Source organism: Spermophilus citellus (genome assembly GCF_964194105.1).
Source record: "Spermophilus citellus genome assembly, chromosome: 2".
Lineage (NCBI taxonomy): Eukaryota > Metazoa > Chordata > Mammalia > Rodentia > Sciuridae > Spermophilus > Spermophilus citellus.
The window spans coordinates 53,222,146-53,246,242 of record NC_138183.1 but is presented as its reverse complement, the minus strand read 5'-3'; the positions used below and the strand labels follow the sequence as shown (position 1 = coordinate 53,246,242).

Here is a 24,097-nt window from a genome sequence, read left to right as displayed (position 1 = left end):
AAGTATACTGACAACATTATTCAGCAAATGTCTAGAACTGATTCAGGTTGCGTATCTAAGACTGTATTCATTGAACAGCAACTCCCTGTTTGCCTGCTCCTTAGCCCCGGCAACCTTTCCCCACTATGTTTCTATGTTTTTGACTATTCTAGATACCTTATATAAATGAAATCATGCAGTATTTATGCTTTGTGACTGGCATAATTTATAGCACAATGTCCTTAAAATTCCTCTGTATTGTTGCATACAATAGGATTTCCTTATTTTTAAAAGCAGAATAATATTATGTTGTATGAATTTATCACATTTTCTTAATCCACTCACCCATCAGTGGGCATTTTTAGGTTGTATGCACATCTTAACTCTTGTGGATAATGCTTCAACGAACATGGTATTCATGTTATTCAGATTTATTTTTGAGATTCTGATTTCAATTTTTTACAGGTAAGAACCCAGAGCAGGATTACCAGGTCAGCTAATAGTTCTATCTTTAATACTTTGAGGGACCTCCATATTGTTCTCCACATTGTCTGCACTGCTTTTTATTCCCACCAATAGTGTGCAAGGGTTCCCTCTTCTCCACATCCTCACCAACACAGATCTTTTCTCTTTTCAATAACAGCCATCCTAACAAGTATGAGGTGATACCTCATAGTGCTTTTATTGCATTTCCTTGATGTCTAGTGATGTTGAATATCTTTGCATGTATCTGTTGTCCATTTGTATGTCTTCTTTTGAGAAATGTCTATTCAGAAGCCATATCCATATTCAGATTGGGTTGGGTTTTGCTGCTGAGATGAAGGAGTTTCTTATATATTTTGAATATTAACCCCTTGTTAGATATGTGGTTTGCAAATATTTTCTCCCATTCTGTAGATTGTCTTTTCACTCCTTTTGTTATTTCCTTTGTGGTGCAGGATCTTTTTCGTTTGATATAGTACCACCTATCTATTTTTGTTCTTGTAGTCTGTGGTTTTTAGTGTCATATCTGAGAAATCATTGCCAAAACCAATGTCATGTAGCCTTTCTGTTTTTTTCTATAGTTTCAGGCCTTAGGTTTATGTCTTTAATACATTTTGAATTGATTTTTGTACATGGTGAAAGATAAGAGTGCAATTTTATTATTTTGCATGTGAATGTCCAGTTTTACCAACAGCATTTGGTGAAGAGACTGTTCTTTCCCCATTGTGTATCCTTGGCACACAGTGTCAAAGATCAGTTGACAACTGTGTGAGTTTACTTCTAGATGTTCTATTCTGTTCCATTAGTCTACATCTGTCTTTATGCTATTACCATACTGTTATAATTACTGTAACTTTGTCAAATATTTGAAATCAGGAAGTATGGTGCCTCTAGCTTTGTTCTTCCTTCTCAAGATTGCTTTGACTCTCCAGGGGACTTGGTGTTTCTATATGGATTTTAGGATTAGTTTTTCAAATTTCTGCAAAAAAACTTCCGCTGGGATTTTGAGAGAAAATGCATTGGATCTATAGATCATTTGGTAGAGTATGGGCATCTTAACAATATTAAGTCTTCCACTCTGTGCACATAGAATATTTTTTCACTTATTTGTTTCATCTTTATTTTCTTTCATCAATGTTTTGTCATTTCCAGTGGAAAGTCTTTCACCTAATTATTTCAGTTTATTTATGTATTTTATTTTATTGATGCTATTGTAAATGGAACTATTCTCCTAAATACCTTTCTGTTTACTTCATTGTTAATGTATAGGGACACAACTGATTTTTATATTGATTTTGTTTCCTATAATTTGATCAAAGTTTTTATTCTAACAGGATTTTTGTTGTATTTTTAGAGATTTCTACAATGTAATATTATGCCATCTTCAAACGGAGATGATTTTACTTTTTTCTTTTTTGTCTGATTGTCCTGCTAGGAGTTCCATTACTATGTTGAACAGAAGTGCCAATAATGGGTATCCTTCCCTTATTCTTGATCTTAGAGGAAAAAAAAAACTGAGTAAGTTGTTATCTGTGGGCTTTTCAAATATGGTGTTTATTTTCCTAAGGAAATTTCCTTCTATTCCAATTTTTTTTTAATCATGAAAGGTGTTGAATTTTTTTCTGTATCTATTAACATGATTGTGTGATTTTATTCCTCTTTCTGTTAAGGAGGTAGTTCTTAACCTTAGCTTCCCTTCAGGATCAGCTGGTAAATTTAAATATAAAATAAAAACGTGCAGATACATAAATGTGGGGGTGGATCCCTTCCATCAGAAATATTATAAAAACTCTTTAAATGATTTTTAATTTCCATCCAGGGTTAAAAGTGCTATTCTATTGATGGGGATCATTGTGAAAAGATGAGGTTTGTCTCTAGCTCCCTAGGAATTTAGAGTCAGATAATGAAGAATAGAAGGAATTTTCTGATAAAGAAACATGTCAAAATTCTTCATTCAGCTTTCTATGAAGTGACCCTGTCTGCTATGTGAGAGGGATGGTCTGGGTACCAGCATTCAAGGTATAAAACCGGTGGTTGCACCAGGTTCTACTGTGAGCCACAGGGATAACTTTTCTGAGCAGTTATACAGCTGAGCAGTATGAATCACTCTCAGCCTTGCCCAGTGAAGCAAATGTACTAAGCACTTTCTGAGATTTCCTTTCATTCCATTGTCAACTAAGCCTATAAAAATGATCCCAGTTTCCAAGTTGGTAATGATTGACCAGATTAATGTCTCCAAATCCTTAAACCTTCCAATCCATAGAGTTGAGTTTAACTTTTCAGCATCCATTCCAATGGACCTTCTCTCCCTGTCAGCTAAAAAAAGAAAGCCTTCCTAAAGCTACCAAATTCTATCATTGCCTTTGTTTGGGCCTTATTTGTAGGAAATAGAAGATCTAATTGTTTTGCTTAACATTAATCAGAGAGAGAAGCACAGGTAGACACAGAGATAGACACTGAATATTAAGAGCAAAAAGAGGGATATCAGAGCTGTGGGCATTGGGGAAGCTGTAGAACACTAGGTGACATCAGATTCATGCACCATCATTAGCAAAAGCCATAACGACATAACTACCAACATCAAATAGCTGCAGAACTAGGCTCCATCTCTGGGCTGGGGATAGGGCTTCAGGTCAGGGAAGGATCCTGTCCTAGGAAGAGAGAGAGTCATGCTGTGGGCAGCAGAACTAACAACCAGTATCATTGCCTCTGAGATAATTTTTATCCTACTTTGTACATTATCCCTTTTATTTTTTATGGAACTACTAATTTTGAATCTTGGCCCCACTATTTTCCAGTTGTATGACATTGGGCTGGATTTTAATTTCTCTGGGATTTAATTTGCTCATCTATGAAGTCCAGGGGGCAGTGCCTGGAACAGAGTAAGAATTTAATAAATATTTGTTGAATGAATATCCCAAATGCCCTTCAACTAAAAGTGAAATGTGTGACCCTGAAAAGAGGCACTTTCTCATCCAGATACATAGTTAAAGCCCATTTGGCTGCTAGATAGGAAAAAGAACAGAAGTTGCTCCTAATATACATGGTTTTAAAGAGAAATGCTGTGATTCTCCAGAACCCCATTTTGCAATGGACATCTGGGTGATATGGAAGGATGAGAGAACTTTTGTCTCTAGCCAAGATAACTCATACAGTTCCAACTCAAGGGTTGTGTTGGGTGAGGTTGTTAGAGCCCTAGTGTTTTATAATATACATTTTTCTCCTGGGGAAGATGGAAGAGTTGGACTTGATATTGCTAAAACACATTTGTTTTTATTCTCATTCTTTGCCTCCTTTGGCTACTGAGCAAATATAAGATCATTTGCAAACCTTATGGCTTGTGTGTATGTATTATAAAATGCACGTCCTTCCTGCTTCTGGATCTCAAGCCAAAGGATGCAATCGCCCAGCCCCCACCCCAGCCGTCTTTCCAAGGGAGCAAATGCATTGCAGTGACAAACACAACTAGAGTAAATACACGAAAATAAACATATCCCTAGCTAAGAGCCAAGAGTTTTTTTTTCCCCCTCCTTTGGTAGCTATTTAGTTTCATTTTAAACTTTTCCTCTTTAACTTATTGTAGGAAGATTTTAATCAGGTTTTGGGGTCCAAATATGAGGCTGAAAGTTCTTCATGGCCTGAAATTATCTTGAGAGCATTTCTTTCTGCTTTAGTCCTTCCCTCTGCCTTTCGCCATCATTTCCTTGTTCCTTCCCTCAGTGTCTCCTCCCCTCCCTTCCTGTTCTCTTGAGTGCTAACAATGTGCCCGGCACCTTGCTAGGCACTGCGGCTCAAAGATCCAATACAGACTTCAGGGGAGAAAAGCAGATCGACAGACAAAATAAGGTTTCCTGAAAGTGAAAGGAGGCCTGGGTGACTGCAGAACTCTGTCCTAGTCCTTGGAAATTCTGGGCTCTCTGCTGCCTCTGTGCCTCTGGTCCTGATGAGCCTCCACCTACAATGCCCCTCCCTGCCCATGTGCACCAATCAAATTCCTGAATGTTAATTAAAACCACCCTCAGGCTCCCAGGGCTACCTTTGTAAGGTATCCTGTTCACACCACTTGAGTCAGCTTTGCATGATCTGGCTGTCCCAACACTGCTCTCACTGGGCTATCAGTGCTGTGGTGACAGGTGGTATCTTGCTTTTTTTTTTTTTTTTTGGTACCTTCCCACCTTGCACATACTTAGTCCATGTTGGGTAAATTTACTGAAAAGCATATATATATATATATATATATATATAGTTTTGGCAGCAGGAGTAGAGAGGGAGGACTGATTCTCTAATTTTCCTTTTTCTATTCACATTCTTGGGACTCCTGCAGCCCATATAGAACATCCTACCTAAGAATCTCCTTTGTAAGTTATTCCCTCTCATTTACCTCTCTCTCTCTTTCAAATCCCTTCTGTATTCAGTGTCCACACCATACCTATCTGTTGTTGACTAGCTGTTAAACTGTTGTATATTCTCTGATTAATGTGGATTGTTTCCAAAGAATTATAGCTTTGTAAGAGTCAGGAGATGTCATCGTAGTTGTATCTTTCACAACGCCTTACTTCATACTGGTTTAGACTGGATGCTCAATAAATATGTTAAGTGACTGTAAATCAGAAAGCATTATATAAAGGTTTGTTAACCAGGAAGTGCTGCCCAGGGGCTCCTTCTCATGGTGGGAGTGCTTATTGTATATTGTTTCATTAGATGGACAGGGCCATATTCTCAGAGCAGTTTCTGCTTCGTTAGAAGCCAAGCATGATCATTATGGTTTATGATGTTGTGCTTCATGCTTTTTTCTTAGTTTGATTACATAAGCGTTCTGCTCATTTTCATAACCCTAACCCATATTTGTGAATACTTGATGCTTTGTTGTAACATGTCCGTCTTTGAAAAAGAGGTAGAGATATATAAAATCATACTTGTTTGGAAAAAAAAATCAGTGAGTCAGTGTGATATTTCTAGTTGTAATTTGGAACATACCAAACACTCCGAATAGCAAATAAACCAGCTTTAAACTCACAGAACAAACTCCAAATTCAGTGTATAAAATTCCTATATGATCTAAAATTTAGTTTAACAGCTCTAAAACCTTCTAACTATTGCTCAACGATCAAGCAAAAGTCTAAGACAGGTGTAGGAATACACGTTTATAACCCAGCTACTCAGGAGGTGGAGGCAGAAGAATTGCAAGTTGGAGGGCAGTCTGGACAGACCCTATCTCAAAATAAAATAAAAAGAGCTAGAGATGTAGCTCAGTGGTGGAGCACTCATCTTGCATGTGCAAGGCCCTGAGTTCAGTCTCTAGTATTGAAAAAAAAAATCTGTGAAAAGTCCAGAGAACCTTTCTGAATTCCTTCTGGTTGAAAGGAGATCAAACAACAAGAGGGGATGTTGTCTTAGAATATTTTCCCCCAATCTACATAATTTCCATTGATATCAAATTTAGTTTCCACATTAGGTTTTAGTAACTCTCTATACAAAAGCCAGGGTCTCCAAGTTGGCAGTGCATTCAGTACATTTTTATAATGAGAGATTATTATACAGCAGAAGTGTTGAAATATAAAACTGAGGTCACAAAACATGTTATCTATGCCGAAGAAGCACTTTTAAGTCTACTCCACAATTTATGGCATTATTTTTTAATCTGGGCCTCCACCATTCCTGAGTCGATGTTAAGGCTGACTCTTCTTTTGGCTCATTAGGCCACATTGGAGCCTCTGGCAGGCTGTGAAGAATCAGTGTGACCCCCGGCTGTGTCTGTTCCCAGCCAACTCTCCTCCTGACCCATGAAGGCTGGCAGCACGCCTCCTTGTTGTTAGTTGTATTATTACAGAAGAAAAGCTTTCGCAAAAGCCACATTTATCAGCTTGTCATAATAGTTTGGCTTGTGTATCTATCTGTTCAGAAAAAATAATAATAAATCTCTCCCTTATCCCTAATCTGTTTGAGGCTTGTGATGTATCACATGCCGAAAAAGCAGCGGGAAACAGAGATCCTGCATGAGACTCAGGGACCTTTCAACCAAATGATTAAGGAAAAGAAGTATATTTTTAAAATCTTTTTTAAATTATTTGTTCTTTTTAGTTATACATGACAGTAGACTGTATTTTGACACATTGTACATACATAGAGTATAATTCCCGTTCTTGCGGTTGTACACCATATGGAGTTACACTGTTCGTGTATTCATATATGAACATAGGAAAGTTATGTCCGATTCATTCTGTCTTTCCATTCCCAGCCCCTCTCCCTTCCTCCTTTCTCCCCTTTCCCCTGCCCAGGCTAGTGAACCTCTACCCCCTCACCTCCCACCCCATCCCTGCCTTTTGCGAATCGGCATCCCAGAGAGGACATTCAGCCTTTAGTTTTTTAGGGATTGGCTTATTTACTTAGCATAATAGTTTCTAGTTCCATCCATTTACTGGCAGATGTCTTAATTTCATTCTTCTTTATGACTGAATAATATTCCATCGTGTATATGTATCACATGGAAAGAGGTATTTTTTTCTGTGTGTTTTTAAAGTCCCAGAGCACCAGGGACCTCTATCTCTTGTTTTAAAGCTACTTTTCCTCTGCAGGCTTTGTTTTAGGGATGCATTATTTTCCCAGAATGTTAGTGATTTTATTTGATAAAGGAGCTTTAAACACAAATGAGAAAAAAGAATTAAGTGTACCTACAAAGAAGTTCAAAGATACTTCTTTAACTGTTTAAGATCAGTTTTTCATAAGTAGATATCACCACATTGTATATTGCTTATTATAGAAAATTTTGTAAGCAAATCTGCTATTATTTGAGGTAGGCAGTTGTCTAAAAGTACATGGCAAAGTGGAGGGAGGTAGGCTCAAAATCATTATTTAGACAAAATATACATTAATTTAATGTCTGTTAAAAACAAATTAAAATCTATTAATATTAGTAGTACTCACTAGAGGTACATACTAGGGCATTTCCAGTTATTTAGAAACATGCTATATAAGAAAAATACAATATAAACATGGTTGTCTGTAGATATTTTTTGAAGAGACAGTGCAGAATTTATTCCTATTGTTGGGCTCAAGCTTCCCCCAAATAATGTTTCCATGTGAACAAGGTTTGTTTTGTTTTAAGACACAATAAATCAGAATTAACTCTTGACTATTTTAAACATGGAGTACCATATAAAGCACATGGAATGACCTTTTAAGCTTGAGAGTGAACCAGAGCAAAGGGAAAGATTAAAAAGTAGACTTGTAGAAGCCCCAAGATGACATGTCATTGAACTCCCTTTCTTTTCACACCAGGCAAGACCACAGCTACCCATCTGTCACACAGACTACAGCTGTATCCCCAGGTGTCCAGCTTCAAGTTCCAGCCATAGATGAGGATAGTGAGCATTTGAGGATAACTTTATACACAGGGTCCAAAGGGTCACATGGCTTCCTTTGTAGCAGCTGAATTGACTAGTATCAAGTTTTTTTTTTCTTGAAAGAACCTCTTGCAATAATGTATCAACAGCAAAAGAAAAGAAGCTGGGGTGCCCTTGCCTTTGGTCCTCTCAGGTGTTCTGAGAATTTGCACTTCCTCTTGAAGTCTTTGTAAAAAGCCCCCAAATGGAGAAGTGTTTGGACTGACTCCTTGGGGACAACCTCACGCTGTACCTATAGCTCCAGTGAGTACTGAAATGCTCATTCCAAGTGAAGGACAATAGTGCCACAGTATCATGTGAAATCAATCCCCGCTGTGATTGTGAATCTGCTGGTCTTGTCTAATCCATGGTCACTCACCTCCAACAGTCTAAGTGCCCCAGGGTCCCTCTGGCTTTATCTGTTCTTCTAAAAAGAGCTCATAGTTTTCTTTTGGATAACTGAAAGAGATATGTAAGCAGATGGGCCGGCCTATTTTGAAATTCTTTACCTAAGGGCCATAATTACCTAAGGTTGGTGTTTAGCAAAACAATGTTACTTGCTCTTCTATAGCAGCTTTCTTGGGTTTGGGAAGTCAGATAAAGTCTGGGTTTCATGAGGCTAAAACAAGTTCAGTTATGCTTAAGGACTTTGAAGTTTCAAGTACACAGTTACCAGATTTAATGACACCAGGTACAAGTCTAATAATGTCACCAGAAGGATCCATTTGCTCAGAGAGGAAATGAGAAGAATTTTAAGATTAAAAAAGAGAGAAATCAGGCTGGGGCTGGGGCTCAGCAGTAGCACACTTGCCTGGCATGTGTGAGGCACTGGGTTTGATTCTCAGCACCACATATAAATAAATAAATAAAGGTCTATAACCAAGTTAAAAAAAAAACATTAAAAAAAAGAGAGAGAAACCAAATACACTCCTTTCTCTTAATAAAGAATTATATAAGCAGGCAAGAAAGAAAAGAGATCAACAAATGGCTAAAGCAATTTGCAAAAGAGAGTTTTAATTTTCAATGGCAATTCATCTCTTCTTAAGGTTGTTAAATTATGATAATCAAAAATAAGATAGCATGAGGACTTTAAGAGTTAAAGGAATCTGGAGGGTTTTGTTATTTGTTAATGAGAGACAAAATACACCTTAAGTCTACAATAATCTCATTTTAACTAAATTCTGGTAAATTTATCTAAAGCCTGAATAATTCACAAATAATGATTGTGACTGAGATAATCATTGTCTGAAAGAAGAAATTAAGTCCAAATTAATAAGTAGCTAAGAGTGAAGTATTGAAATAAACAAGGAAATTTCTGGACAGATTTGGATTGGGATATATTCTAATATTTATGTGGTACTTTTGCATACTCGAGGCAGGCCATAAGTGGTACAGTCCTTGACTCACTGAACACCGTCCTGTGTCATGTAGTTGGCACTGGGAGAAGGCAGTGACTTCTATTCTGTGTTATCAGTGCTCTGTAATTTTTCTCAGAAATCATTTTGGACTAAAGTTTCTGATGTTTGTTTTCTTCTCCAGAGGTGAACTTTTAAAAATTTGATTAAATGTGCAGGAACTCACTCAGCTGTTTTATATTAGCAAACTTAGAGAGAGAGAGAGAGAGAGAGAGAGAGAGAGAGAGAGAGAGAGAGAGATTGATTTTGTACTACTTGATTCTCAGATACACAGATAAGGCTTTTGTGCCCAGATAAATACCTTGAGTAAAGAAATTCACAGTTGGCAGAAACTAAAATCTTTGCAGTGGAATAGTCACTTTGCTACTGAAATAAAATTTATATTCAAGTTTAATATGTTTGAATTTTTAAAATGAGCTTCTCTGCACTGAAATTCTTCCACATTGCATCTTACTGATGAGTGTTTCTCTTGGAGATATTCCAGTGCAGTGTGTGTCTAGGTTTGCTTTACTGGAAGTGGATTTACCAGAATTAAGAAGCAGTTGATAAATTGATATAGTATCAATAAAATGCATTTAAGTCCCAGGCCCCTCCCTGCTCAGCTTCCCAGATTTCTAGTCTCCAGTTAACTTACTACACGTCTGGAACACATCTTGTTCCCTTACTTACTGTTTTACCTACTTTCAAGTTGGTCAAACTAGGATTTAAAATCCCTGGTGTTTTCTGTTTATGTAACTTTAAGGCTCAGTTTTCTTATTTGTTAAACAGAATTGTTAAAATTTTGCAGAATTATTGTAAATTTTTTAGTTAGATTTAATTAGACTTAATGTAATAACACTGGATTAGAGATCAAGAGCAGGCACTAAATATATGGTAGAGGCTAATATTCTGTTAGTATTCACAATTGGATAATGGTTTTCAATATTGAGTAGGAGCCAAACTTAAGAACTAACATTTTTAATGTTATATTTCAGTCAAATTAAATAGGCTCTCAATTAAATATTAATAGGATATAGTAAAGGGAAGACAGTTCAGAGATATAAATAAATTATTTATAAATCAGTATTAGTTGCTAAACCATCACAGAATATTTCTTTGGAAAATATGGCAAGCACTTTTTTTTGCTTTCTTTTTTGTTTGTTTGTTTTTATTTTGTTTTTCCTGATTAAGAAGTATTTAAGTCAGTCTTTGACATTGTATGCGGTACCTCCTGTCTCCAAGGATGCTTGTAAAACCTGTTTAGGTATTTATGGTTTAAAATATCTGGGGAAAAGCTCATTTAAATTATTGAAAAGGCATTTTTCTATTTTCTTTTTCTCCATTTTGTAAGTGTTATCTCTATCCTTTGGCATGAGAACAGAGCTTCTGTGTATTATCTCAGTTGGTGTTCACAAAGTTATGCAATAATGTTACTGGATCCATTTGAGAACTAGGAAGTTAAGAGCATAAGATGGCAAAAGGCTTATGCAAGTACAGGAACAAAATCTATAGCCCTGGTCTTCAAATTTCTAATTCAGAATTAATTCCATTATTCATATCATAGATATGAGTTTAGGAAAAGAAGATTTTTTTAAAAGGGTAGAAAAAATAGGTTCATTCTCAGTGATAAATATCATCTTTTAAAATCAAGAAGTCATAGTTGCAATTTTTCTGTTTTAAAACCTCCAGTAAGTGATTCCTCTTTGCTTATAATAAAATTCAAAATTGAAATGATATTCTCTTTATTGCAATTTACCACATGAACTCCAAATTCCAAAAACACAGATCTATTTGAAAATTTGCAAACATACCAAATCTTTTCATGCTGCTCTGCTTTCTTACAACTTTTCTCTATATATTTAACCTCTTTTCAATATCTATCATTTTTATTACATATTAATTAATATATCACATGCTTTCATAATGCTTACTATGACTTGGTCACTGTCTATAATGATTTATAGTTATTGACTAAATCCTCATAATATTCCTGTGATATAAGTAATATTAGCCCATTTTGCAGATGAAAAAACCTGGGGTATAGAATTTGAGGTCATGAGTCCATAAAGAGATGTCTGGTTTCAAAGTGAGTACTCTTACCTACTATAGGGTGTTACATATGCACCAGGATTGTAAAATTGAAAAGCCTATCATATGCAAGAAATACCAATGTCTGTATGACAAGCTACCAAAGGAACCCCAGTTGCAAAATTCATTATCTTGTAAATTTACCATCATCCCTCGCCTAACTCTCATGTTTTCAGAATCAGGAGCTTGATATTTTTTTAACAATAACACCAAGAATAGATCTTTCTTTTGGGGATGTTCTCACAATGACTTGACCCATGAAAGTAATGTTTCAAACTGAGGTACCAGTTTATTTAAGCACAACAAGGAATGGAAGAATCTATCATGTGTACCACAATATTCTTGTCAATGTGGCTAGTGCTCTCTACCTCTCAGAAGTCATGAAAATCCAGATCATTCTTGGCTGGCAGTTTGGTCAATATGGCTTCATCATGGGAAACATTCTTCATATGAACTGAGCATTTGTTGTCGTCAGCTAGGGTTCCCTTAAGCCATCAAGATAACAACAACCACCTTTCCAATGGGGCATGAAAGACTTGAAATTCGTTGACTCTTTGTCTAGGGTATCTTGGGCCTGGGTACTGACAACTACACATCTTGGTCAATTCTCCTTTTTCCTGTGAGTCGAATGCCTTAATTAATATAGTCAATCTAATTAAAGTTTTTAGACCTAAGATAGCCTTCATATAATTGTGTTTTCAGATAACATTTTCCTTCTGTTAACATTCTCAAGACCTAGCACAATTACTAGATAGCATTTTTATGCTGAATTATAATTATATATTTGATTTTCTTAATAGCAGAAACCAAGTGATATTCATTATTCTTTGTACTCCCCTAAGTAAGTTCATTGCCCGGCACATAACAGCAGCTCTATTGATGTTTGCTGAACAAAATAATAAATTAGGCATTAAAGCCTTGTGATTATGAGTGTCAGCTCTGAGGCCAGATGGCCTAGTTTCAAATCTCATCTGTACAACTTAACAGTTGTGAGTTTTGGGCAAGATACATAACCTCTCTAAGCATCAGTGGTTTTTTGTTTTTTTTTTTTTAATCTGTAAAATGTATTAACAACAGTATCATCCCTCTCAAGACTTTTGATATTAAATAAAATAATGCACATAACAAATTTAAATTATACCTGGTCTTCCTTAACTATTAGCTATTCATGTGGTCATTCAGAGTTCCATAGTATTGTTTTACTTGTGACCTAGTTTGAAAAGAGCAGAATACTGCTGTCCATGAATTGTCATTACTGGATGTTTTACCAAATATTGATTGTTTTTGTTCACAAGAATTTAGTAAAATGGGAACTCCCATGTATTTCTGGTGGGAGTATGTAATGGTACAACCTTTATGGAATGCAATTTGGCAATAGTTTTCAAGAGCCTTGCAAAAATTCATTCCCTCTAGTTCAGTAATTCCCCTTCTAGAAATTTATTAATTTTAAAGACACAGTCAGAAACTTGGATAAGACATATGCTTAGGGGTGGTTTATTACACTCTCATTTATCAAACCCTATAAAAATTAATTAAAGGACAATTAGTAGAATAATTATTTACAAATTGTGTTATACCATTTGATGGAATATTATGTAGCTCTCAATATAGTGTGGAAAATACTTCTAAAAAAATTTAAGTGGGACAAAATTAAGTTACAAAATTGTATAATTGATGTGATTTCCTCTGCACTGGAAAGAAATATTTAATCATAGTAATTATCTTTAGATGAGGCCATTACAGGGAACTTTATTTTTTCATTTTGGTAATCTATTCCAAAATCACTATAATGAGGATGTATTTTAGAAATAAAAATAACTGTTTAAGAATTATATCTTTTTCTATCCTTAGAAGACATGTTGAATACCAAGTTCACTTTTTATCATATTCAAGTTCTAAAGTTTTTTACCAAAATGTCTCTTCAGTTTTCTATTAGAAAAAATTAAGATGACAGGGTTAATGTAGTATAAATATTTTTTAGAAAACCTTACCCTAATATTTATTTGGTTAAATTTATACTAAGTACTTATTTTGAAAAATATTGAAGCAAGATAAATGCTTAATTTCAGCCCTTCTAGAGAAATCAATTTATATATACATTTTTTTAAGAGAGAGAGAGAGAGAGAGAGAATTTTAATATTTATTTTTAGTTTTTTTTTTTTTTTTTTTTTTTTGGCGGACACAACATCTTTGTATGTGGTGCTGAGGATCGAACCTAAGCCCCGCGCATGCCAGGCGAGCGTGCTGCCACTTGGGCCACATCCCCAGCCCTATATATACATCTTCCTGAGATCGGCTCCATTTAGTTTTTAATGGCAACATCTCTATGAAGCTACTTAGAAGAAAAGACCCTTCCACTAGTATTAAGAGGAAATTGACTTTTACAAAATGGTTCAAACTTTGATCCTTTCATAGGTAGTAATGAGATTTCTCTTTTCTTTTTATGACTAGGAGCTGTGAAGGAAGAAATATTCGATATAGGACATGCAGTAACGTGGTGAGTCTGAGGCTCTTTGATTGCAATCATGTACTTTTTTACTCACTGAATAATGTTAAGACGTTTTGTCGCCAAGCACTGTGGTGCACACCTATAATCCCAGCAGCTCAGGAGGCTGAGGCAGCAGGATCGCAAGTTCACAGCCAGCCTCAGCAATTTAGTGAGCCCTACTTAACTTTAGTGAGACCACATCTCAAAAATGAAAAAGACTGGGATGTGGCTCGGTGGTTAAGCACCTCTGAGTTCAATCTCCAGTACCAAAAAATAAAAAGAAGTTTTATGTATCCTGAGCAGAAAATCAATCAATTAATATTTCACTAAGAATTATTTATCTCATACTATACAGATTACTCAGTCATGTTTAGTGTTTCTCAATATAAACTTAATCATTTGACCAGATTGAAACCAACTAGACTGTTTCAAAACAAGGACTCTGCATTTCCTCTCTGCTTTCTGCCTTTTCACAAAAGGTCTCATGAGAAACCCGTAAGAGCAATGATAAAAGGGAAACATTACGAAATAAATATTAGTTAATCAAATTCAGATTTGACAAACTCATTCATTTGTTCAACAAATATTATTCAATGCCAACTATGTGTGAGGCAATGCACTAGCACAAGGATAAGTAAAATGTGGTTATTGTCTTCAAGCATCTGCAACATAGTAAGGGGTGTAGAGCAAAAATAGATGTGCACATGACCACAATCCAGGGAAAATGCATGAAAAAGTGCTGGGAGGGAGGAATAAGGTTGATACAAAACTTGATCTTGAATCCACTTCATTCTGAAGAGAATTGTAAAGGTTCTTACATGGGAAGACGACCTGAGGTAGGCAGGGCTTGCAGGGTTATGATTGGCCATCTTGGATGTGAGGGCAAAATAGGCCAAAGCGAAGGGACGGACACACCAGTCCCTTGGAGGCAGGAATGTGTAAGGTGTGTTCTGCACACTAATTTCAGCAGATTGTGCACAGCACAATACAAGAAAAGAACTGAAAGATACCTTAAGGTTACATCATGAAAAGATTTGAATGTCAGACTTCCAAGTTTTGTATTAGCTCAGCAAATAGTGAGAGTCACTAGGGGTTTGGGAGGGAGAGTATGAGGCCAAGTTTCAGTTTCCAAAGGTTGATTCTGTAGTGACACAAGGGTTGCACTAGAACAGAGAGTGGAAGGGGAACAAGAAGTAACAAGGGCTTCACCCAGGAGGAAATGAGTTCAAGAGGGATCAAAATGAAGATCACGTTGCACAACTTGAGGAGCATTTGCAGTTACAGTGATGGGGTGAAGTGGGAATAAAGGAAACAGGCATATACCCATCTGGGGCTCTTGTACTCCCTAATCCCTTTGTTCAAGAAGCTCTTTCCTCCATATTTTCATGTTGGCCTTTTTGGTATTCCAGTCCCAGCTCAATGTCTTCCTCTCAGACTGTCATCCTCAACCTCTTTGTCTAATGTTGTCCTGCTGCCCAACCCCATTCTTCAGAATAGACATTCACTTGTTACTTTCTTTACAGCACTTCTCTCTACCAAAATTTGATGATTTTGCTGCCTGCCTCCCCACTCTAGAACATAAACTCTACAAGGGCAAGAGCCTCATTCATCTTGTTTGCTTCTTTATGCTCAGGGCCTGGAGCTGTTGACTAACATTTATTAAGCACACAGTGGATATTTGCTGAATGTAAAATAAGGATTCAGGCTTCTAGAAGGGTGGTGAATGCCATATCAGAAATCATAGAGTTGGGAGAAGTTTTTGGAGAGAAAAAATAATAAACTTGATTTAGGGACACTACTGAGTTTGAATTGTAGGCTTGAGTTGTAAACAGTAAATTTAAGTAGGCACTAGGGATTTTGATCAGGGAAAGAGGACAGGGCTGAAGCCATAAAAAAACACAAAATTAGAAGCATAAAGTTTGAAAATTTGGAAGCAGCTTGTTAGGCAGAGAGTATGGAATGACGAGAGAAAGGAACATTGGGCCTTTCTTGAATATCTGCATTCAGATAGAAGAAGAATGTGGAGTGAGTTAAGCCACAAAACACATGGTAAGAGAGGTAGAAAACCAAGTGGAGAATTCCTAAAAGATACTCAGTAGGAAAAATAGGGCCTTGAGGTTGAAGACTGAAACAAAAAGACAAATGGGTCAGCAACTTCTATACTGTATTAGAAACCAAAGCAAGATCAAAGGGAGTAAAGAGGGGCGTTAATGAGGAATGGGGTGGACCACTCTAAGCTATTTGTCTTGATGCCAGCATCAGGAGGAGACCTCTGTGCTGCGTCATAAAATGGCAAAGGGCAGAGTATGGCTGAGACATAAAAATTGGGTCAAACTCATCCATTTTGCCAGGACCCACCACTGCAATCACTTACCTACTCCCTTTAACAGCATTAATCCATTCTTGAAAGCAGAGCCAGAACCTCTCACCTCTCAGAGTTCCTACCTTCGTACTGTGACAATGGCAATTAAATTTCAGCATGATTTTTGGAGAGGGCATTCAGCTGATAGCACTATTTATATAAAGTGGTTAACAGGGATACTTCACTTACAGAATCACAGAAGGGTCACTGACTTGAGTTTTTTGTTTGCTTATTTAAAATATGAGGCCCCTGTGATGTGAGTTAATATAGACCTGATGATGTGAGAGGAAAGGGTCCCCTCAACACCATGCCACAGGTCCCAGAGGAGGCAGTAGGTGATAAGAGGAGTAATCTTGATAAAGGTAAAGGTTACAGAAACAAACTGAACATCATAAGTGAGCACAAACATCTGGAATGATTGCTGAGGAACCTGGGTAGAGGCTAGGAAAAACAAAATGGAAGAACTATTGGGCAGCAAAGTGGCTGGGCTGAGGTTAGGATGACTGATATCACAAATAGCATGCGTGGCAGGGTTTTAAGACTTGGCAGAAATACTAAGAAACACTGAGATAAATAAAATGCACATTTGAAGTGACCAAATGCCAGAATACAGATGAGACAAGAAAGACTAAAATTAACAAAAAAGTCCTATATGTATTTTTGAATGCCTAACTTGGGAGAGTACAGGGGACCAGAAGGTACAGTCATTGGGAGTAAGTGTAATTGTTCAGCGGAACATTTTGCCTAGTTCATTTCTCTATTTCTGTTTAGGATTCTTGATACCAGATAATACAACTTGTGTCACGGTATTCTCCACCCTCCCTCCCAAACACATCTCATTGTACTGTTGACTCATTTAAAAATGAAATTGATACATTTAAAAAATTTTTTTTTAAATTGATGCTGACAAAGTCCATCTTAGAAATGCTATGAAAATAAATATTCTTTAGCTCATTGGATTTCTTTACTAGCCTTTTCATAATGATATCTTAAATATCAATGTTTTAAAAAGACACCACACTATCCATGATATTGCAGAGACTGCTGAACTTCCAGTCCTTATCTTTGCAGCTTTTAGATGAAAGATCTGAACCATCCTATAGTAAATGAATACCTAAGGCATCATGAGCAGAACTCTGCTGCCCCAGCCTCGGAACTCTTCAGAAACTGCCCAGAACTTCCTCGCTGTTGTTATGAGCATTTTCAAGCACAGATCCAGACTAAGACTCTGACCTAATATTACTTATGACCTCCAGCATTACCCAAGCCAAACCCTTACAGCTTGTAGAATCAACCCAACACATTATATATATATAAGAATCTAGAGTTTTCACTTAATTTGGAGACTTTCCCCCGCCCCCGTTTTCTTTTGGCCCTGAAAGAAGCAATGGTGCCAAAAAAATAAACAAAAAAATCTCCTAAGAAAGGATCTTTTCATAATCGCATTCCAATTTTTCAAACCAAGAAGTTCCAAATAGTTCAGTTAAATATTCCCCCTTAGATGCTTGATTCGGAAAAACTTGAAAGTCTTCTAACTAAGCTCCCAGGGTCACTCTTCAAACCCTGGATAGCTTCCTGGGACACTTCTGAACCACTTTTCCTCCAAAGATTCAAAATCTTATTTTTTTGTAGAGCTGCTTTTATAGTACATTTCTTTAGGTTCTTATTCCCCAAGACAATCTCAAGAAGAGAAAACATCTAATTTTTCTTTTCTATTTTTTTTTTGTTTTTGCTTCAGCCCACAGACCTTTTAAGCATTTGCTGCCAGTCTCTCTGCAGATAGAGTGTATCAATAAAAGAAAGTCAGAGTTCCCATAATATTTGCATAGTTCTTATAGTCTTGGTTCTTCTGGATCAAGTAGGCTATTTTCATTCCTAAAGACATAGTTCATCAAATCATTTTCATTTTACAGTTCCCCATTTTTTTCTAAGTAAGCAGCAAGGTCTTCTGTCTTTGGAAAGGAAGACCATTTTGGAAGGAAGGACACTAGTGGGAAAAACAACAGATGTAACTAGCAAACCAATCAAGCTGGTCATTTAGGTCTCAAATTTCATACAACAGAGCAATTCCAGGAGGCCCTCAAAAAGGTTCCCATAGGTCACATATTCATGTTTACTCAAACTAAACCTCAAATATGAGCCCTAGGAACTTAATTTACGTTCTAAATGACTTCAAAAGTATCTAGAGAACTGTTTTTAATGCTTATATATTTTTTTCTTCACTGTGTTTAAGCTTTCATGTGAGTTGACATTTAGGAGACACAGTGACCATAATTAGCAACATAATAGGCCAAGGGACTTATAATAGCTGTTGGTGTTCTTAGATTCTTTATTGAGATTGTATCAACTAGGCATAGTTATACACACCTGAAGTCCCATAGTGACTCTGGAGGCTAAGGCAGGAGGATCACAGACTCAAGACCAGCTTCAACAACTTAGAGAGGCCCTGTGCAATTTAATAAGACCCTGTCTCAAAAAATTAAAAAAAAAGGCTGGGAATGTTTCTCAGTGGCAAGTTACCCTTGGGTTCAATCCCTAGTTCAAATAAATAAATAAATAGGTAGATAGATAGATAAATAGATAAATAAATACTGTTCTTAAAACGTAGTTATTGAACAAGAGAATTGTTTTCTGTCTCAAATACTTTGGTAAATAAGACATTTCTGAAGCTTTTGTTCTAATGAAGGAAAGGAGATTGCAAACATGCAAACAAATTATTTACAGGAAAAAATATTGAGTGCTGATCAGAGCTATGCAGAATATTAAGGAATTGGTGGCTACTTCAGAATTGGATGTCACTTAGGCAGTAACATTTGATTGTAGGAGGGGAAACTAGCCATATGGATACCCATAGAAGAGCAATCTAGATAGAAGCACAGACTCTGAGGTCTCAAAGAGCTTTTGTTCTGTGTTCAAAGAAAGAAGAAAACCAATTTGTATTTGGGGTAAAAATGGGAGTTCATAACCCACTTGAGTCAAATGTATGAAAGATGATATGTCATGAGCTTTGTAATGTTTTGAACAACCAATAAAAAAAAAGAAAGAAAGAAGAAAACCAGTGAATCTAGAATCGACAGAGTAAAAGGTAGAGTATTGGAAGCTAAGAAAAAAAAAATAAAAGTGAAAGTGGACAGGAGCTAAATCAGACAGGAAGTTACAAAGTGTTTAGATTATATTTTAAGTACAAAGTGGAGCTACTGGAACATTTTTGAGCAGGGGAGAATAGAACTGGACTTATGTTTAAAGAGAGGTTTAGCTGCAACTCTGAAGGGTGAATGGGAAACGTAAATGCCACTGAGAAGAAAGACTAAGGCATTAGTGCAGGTGAGCTAAAGGCGGCTTGGACTAGAGTGGCACTGGTGGCAGATTTGGGATATATTTTAGAGATGGATTGTCTTTTCCTAGGCCACTTTGCCTCATCCACAGCTTGATACAATTGACTTTGATGGTCTCCAACATCACTGCTATGGAATATCTTATGTGCAGCATCACAGGAAACAGAGGCAACCCCTACTAAGGCCACAGAGAACAGAATGATCCTGGCAAGTTTGTAACTGTCTTTGGGCCTCAGTTTACACCCAAACAGTGGGAGGGTTGAACTGAATAACCTCAATGTTCCCTTCCAGCTCTAAAATCATGAATTTTTTGAAAAGCCTCTGTGGGTTTTACTGGATTTGGATCTGAATACAGATCAGTTAAGATATCCATATTAGTGAGTGACCAGCTAAAATCTGGAGTAGAGTGAGGAAAGCTAGTGTGGACAGCAGCAGCCGCAAAGTTCTCATCTTTGCTGCACACCTTGACCATCCATCTTGACCAGTAATTCTTGTCTTGGAGACGGAAAATTCATGGCGTTCACAGAGTTTGTTCACATGGTTATTAACGGTAGACATAAGGTCAACTCCCATTTGGCTCATATGTCCATTTTTCTCATAGGGCCTTTGGACAACATGAAGTCAGGCTATATTTGCTGGTCTCTGTCAGGGATCAAATAGTAACATGTGGAAGGAATGGTAACTCCGCTACAGGTCTCTCTCAGTCATAACCTGAATAAAGGGTGGCACAACATGCAGAACAGTGACATAGCCCAGTAGTCTACACAGATGCTGTGTTAGATAATAACAATTGTGGTTTTCAGTAACAGAGCCTGTGTACTAGGCCCTTTCTAGATCCAAGAGGTACTCAAAAATAGGAAGGAGGTCACCTTTCTCATAATCTAGTCTTTGTTCTAGTGGCTGAGAATGAGAATGGATGTTACTTTGCAGGGCTATTTGTTTGGTTGTCGCTCATTTATTTATTCTCTTATTTAATTGTTTGTTTACTGACATTAATTGAGTGCCCAGCTCTCCTTCTGCAGTAGAGATGTTAGGAGTTGCTGCTGTCCATATAATGGCAGGCTCCCTGTTGTGTGGAAACCAGAGTCTAGTAGTGCACCTACTTTCATGATTTTGCCAGAACCAGTCACAGCCACAGGCCAAAAGGACAACCTGCCAGATACTATGTTAGAGAAATTAGAGCAGAAGAAACCATTCAGCAGTCAGCCTTCTGAACTTTCTTCAGAGACCTCAGGAATAGCCAGGCTAGAAGAAAGAAAGGCTGCTGTGTGACCGGAAATGACATCACTACCCCACAAACAAGGAGCTCCCACCAAGCCCTGAGATGAAAACAAAGCTTTTGGCCACCACTCAACCTGCAAAGATTTCAACATCGAAAGCCAAAACACAGCCCACTTCTCTCGAAAAGCAGCTAGCAGCTCCCACCACTTACCGGTGGTTTGAATAAGAAAACCTATCAGCCTTTCTTCAGGCTTATTACCAGCTGCCCCACCTTGGGTGCCAGTATGCTGAGGGGCCCTTCCAGCCACGACTGTGGGGAGCCTGAGGTCATGGAGAAACCATTCCAGAGACGGTTTCAGAGAGCTGCATCTGCTTTACTGCACAGCAAAAATAGCTTTTATAGTGGGGACGTGCCAATTTATATATAACAGTCACAATAGGCCAGAGGTGATACTTAACATATCATCTTACAGAAGTCCAGATACCAAGAATTCAGAAACTGCCACACAGGCTGACCTTGCACCAACAGGGGAATAACTCCTTGTCAAAGGAGCAAGGAAATGACGCTTGCCAGTGTTCTGACAGCACTCTGTCCCAAAATATAGAGTTCTATGTTAAAACTTCCCTGATGCACAATGAGCAAGATGAGCATTCCTCCAGGAGGGTCCAAGGTCAGGCAACATGGTAGAAAAGACAAATGCAAACAAATGAAGTATGATACACACTGACAACTCTGACGTAAGCTCAAGTGCTGGGAAGTCACAGCAGGACCATATCTGTGCCCATTGTACACCCAGTGCCTAGCATCCAGAGTGTGACACTGCGCTTCTGAAACTGTGAGGCTATGACCCAGGTAACACAGCAAACACACAAGGCTGCATTGCGATACTTTAAATATTCAAAGAAAATGCAGCAATGCTTGACATCTTGTGAATGCTGCATGAATCACTAGACCACGCTGTATTCTTTTTTATGATGTTTCATCTTAGCAAAGGTGAGTTTGATAAAAAGCAACAACTGTGAGCTAAGCAGTGTGGGATGGGAAACCAAGCATTGTCCAATCTGATTTTCGGCTTTGAAAAGTTATGTAGCACCCAACAGTGCACACATCCCATTAGCAAGCAAGGCTGGCTATTTAATAGTGAGATTAGTTATTGTTTTTCTTCCAAGTTTATGTGTGTGGTTTTTTTCAAAAGGATACTAAGTTTTTAGGGCTATACAATAAATACTTATTGTATAGACCTACCTACTTGTTTTTATCCTTTTTTTTTTTTTTTGCTTTTTAGATCCTTTTTTCCTTTTTTATTGGTTCTTTTTAGCTATACGTGACAATACTATTCATTTTGATATAATTATAAAAGCATGGAACATAATTAGTTCTAATTTAGTCCTCATTATTATTTTCCCTTTCCTCTCCTCCTCTCTCTCCCTTTTCCCTTCCTTCTATTCTACTGATCTTTCTGCTGTTTACTTACAGTTTTTTTTTTTTTTTTAAATTAGTGTCCGGTGGAGGTATTCATAATATACATAGGAATGTTAGGTCAGATTTATTCCACTGTCTTTTCCTATCCCATCCTTCCTCCCTTCCCTTTATTCCCCTTTGTCTACTCCACTGATCTTTCTTCTATTATTTTTTTAACCAACCCCCCATTTTGGATTAGCTTCTGTTTATCAGAGAAAATACTCAACCTGTGACTTTTGGGGACTGGCTTATTTCACTTATCATGATAATCTCAAGTTCCATCCATTTATCAGCAAATGCCATAAAGTTGTTCTTCTTTATGGCCAAGTAATACTTCATTGTGTACATAGACCAAATTTTATTTATCCATTCATCTGTTGAAGGGCACATAGATTGACTCCATAGGCTTATACCAACTCCTCCATAGGGAATCCTCACCTACTTAATAATGGAACTGGTAGTTTGTTTTTGTTTTTGTTTTTGTTTTGCATATAGCTTCCATTAATTAAAAAAAGAAAGAAACAGCAACAAAAAAAACACAACAACAACAACAAAAGATGAATAAGACATTAATGGTGCCATGATCAAAGTTTGGGAACTGAAGACTGATCTGATATGTCCCAGGCATTCAACACATATAATGATTGAATGACAGCCTACATATGATGGCATTTGAGCTGAGTCTTCAGAAATGAGATGGATTTTTTTCCAGACTATGAGAGAAAGACTGTTTTGAGAAGGGGGAATGGAATTTACTTAACAATAAAGCAGGAAAATGTCTAGAGAGTGACAAAAGGAAATTGCCAGGCATTGGGTGGTAAGGAAATTCTGAGATGGCATCAAGCCTAGCTAGCATGTATGAAGGGTGAGGCATAAAGAAGCCCAGCTTGTTTTAGGTCCTGACATGTCTCCTTCTGAGGTGCACTACAAGGTCTATTATGGGGAAAGAGGTAAGATATTTATCTGAACTGAAGAGTCTGAGCTCACCCTGAATGTTATTTTATACAGGCATTCCTAGCCCCTCCCTCAGGGTGATGGACTTTGTTTGGAAAAACAGAAGGCTGACAGAAAAGTTGGTGCCTCTAACTACCTCTTCTATGCACTTCTTTTCTCCCACACCCAAAGAAGGCAATCTCAAGACAAAATACATAAAAGGCAATGAGGGATTTCTTAACCGCAAGTCGGAAGTCTCTTAAATAGGAAGAAATTCTGAGTAAAAGAACACTGGTTTCTTCCTAATAAATATTCAGAATCCTCTGCTTACTAGAAGGGGCTTCCAAGGGCACCCTACCATCCTGACTGGTCCCCCTTGCTGCTGACTCACTCTCTTTTTTTTTTTTTAAAGAGAGAGTTAGAGAGGAAAGAGAGAGAGAGAGAATTTTTAATATTTATTTTTTAGTTCTCGGCGGACACAACATCTTTGTTGGTATGTGGTGCTGAGGATCGAACCTGGGCCGCGCGCATGCCAGGCGAGCGCGCTACCGCTTGAGCCACATCCCCAGCCCCTGACTCACTCTCTTAAGCTCTGGACCAAAGAAATGTGCTTCTCACCAGATTCAGCCCGGCTTCACTCTTTATTTTCCTGTCCAGCTCAAAAAACAGGAATCTTCCTTATACTGTAATTTTAACCAAGAGATTGCTCTCATGTTAAAGTCACCTAGGACTTGTCTTCTGCTTTGTTTGTAATCTGATAGAATAAAATTAGAACCAAACTCTTTTATCCTTTAGATTCCATATGTATTTTTGCATCTGTGCAGTCTCTGAGAGGCCATCAAGATATATGGGTAGGAGAAGGGGTGGAGTGATTTAAAGGACATACTTACTTTTTTAATTGAAAGCAGAATGTGTAACAGAAAAATCATAGCATTTCCTGAGTGCAGGGGCTGCCACTTACTGGTTATAT

General features: G+C 37.3%; 1 protein-coding gene across 3 annotated transcripts in view; it reads left to right on the top strand.

Moving 5' to 3' along the window:
• LOC308639887 (ADAMTS-like protein 1) overlaps window positions 1–24,097 on the top strand; it is a 384,577-nt gene that overhangs the window by 46,887 nt on the left and 313,593 nt on the right. For all 3 annotated transcript variants that reach the window (XM_081278265.1, XM_081278264.1, XM_081278263.1), the window contains exon 3: window positions 13,778–13,823. In XM_081278265.1, the coding sequence (XP_081134391.1) occupies window positions 13,778–13,823 (46 nt within the window). The remainder of the gene's footprint in view (window positions 1–13,777; window positions 13,824–24,097) is intronic.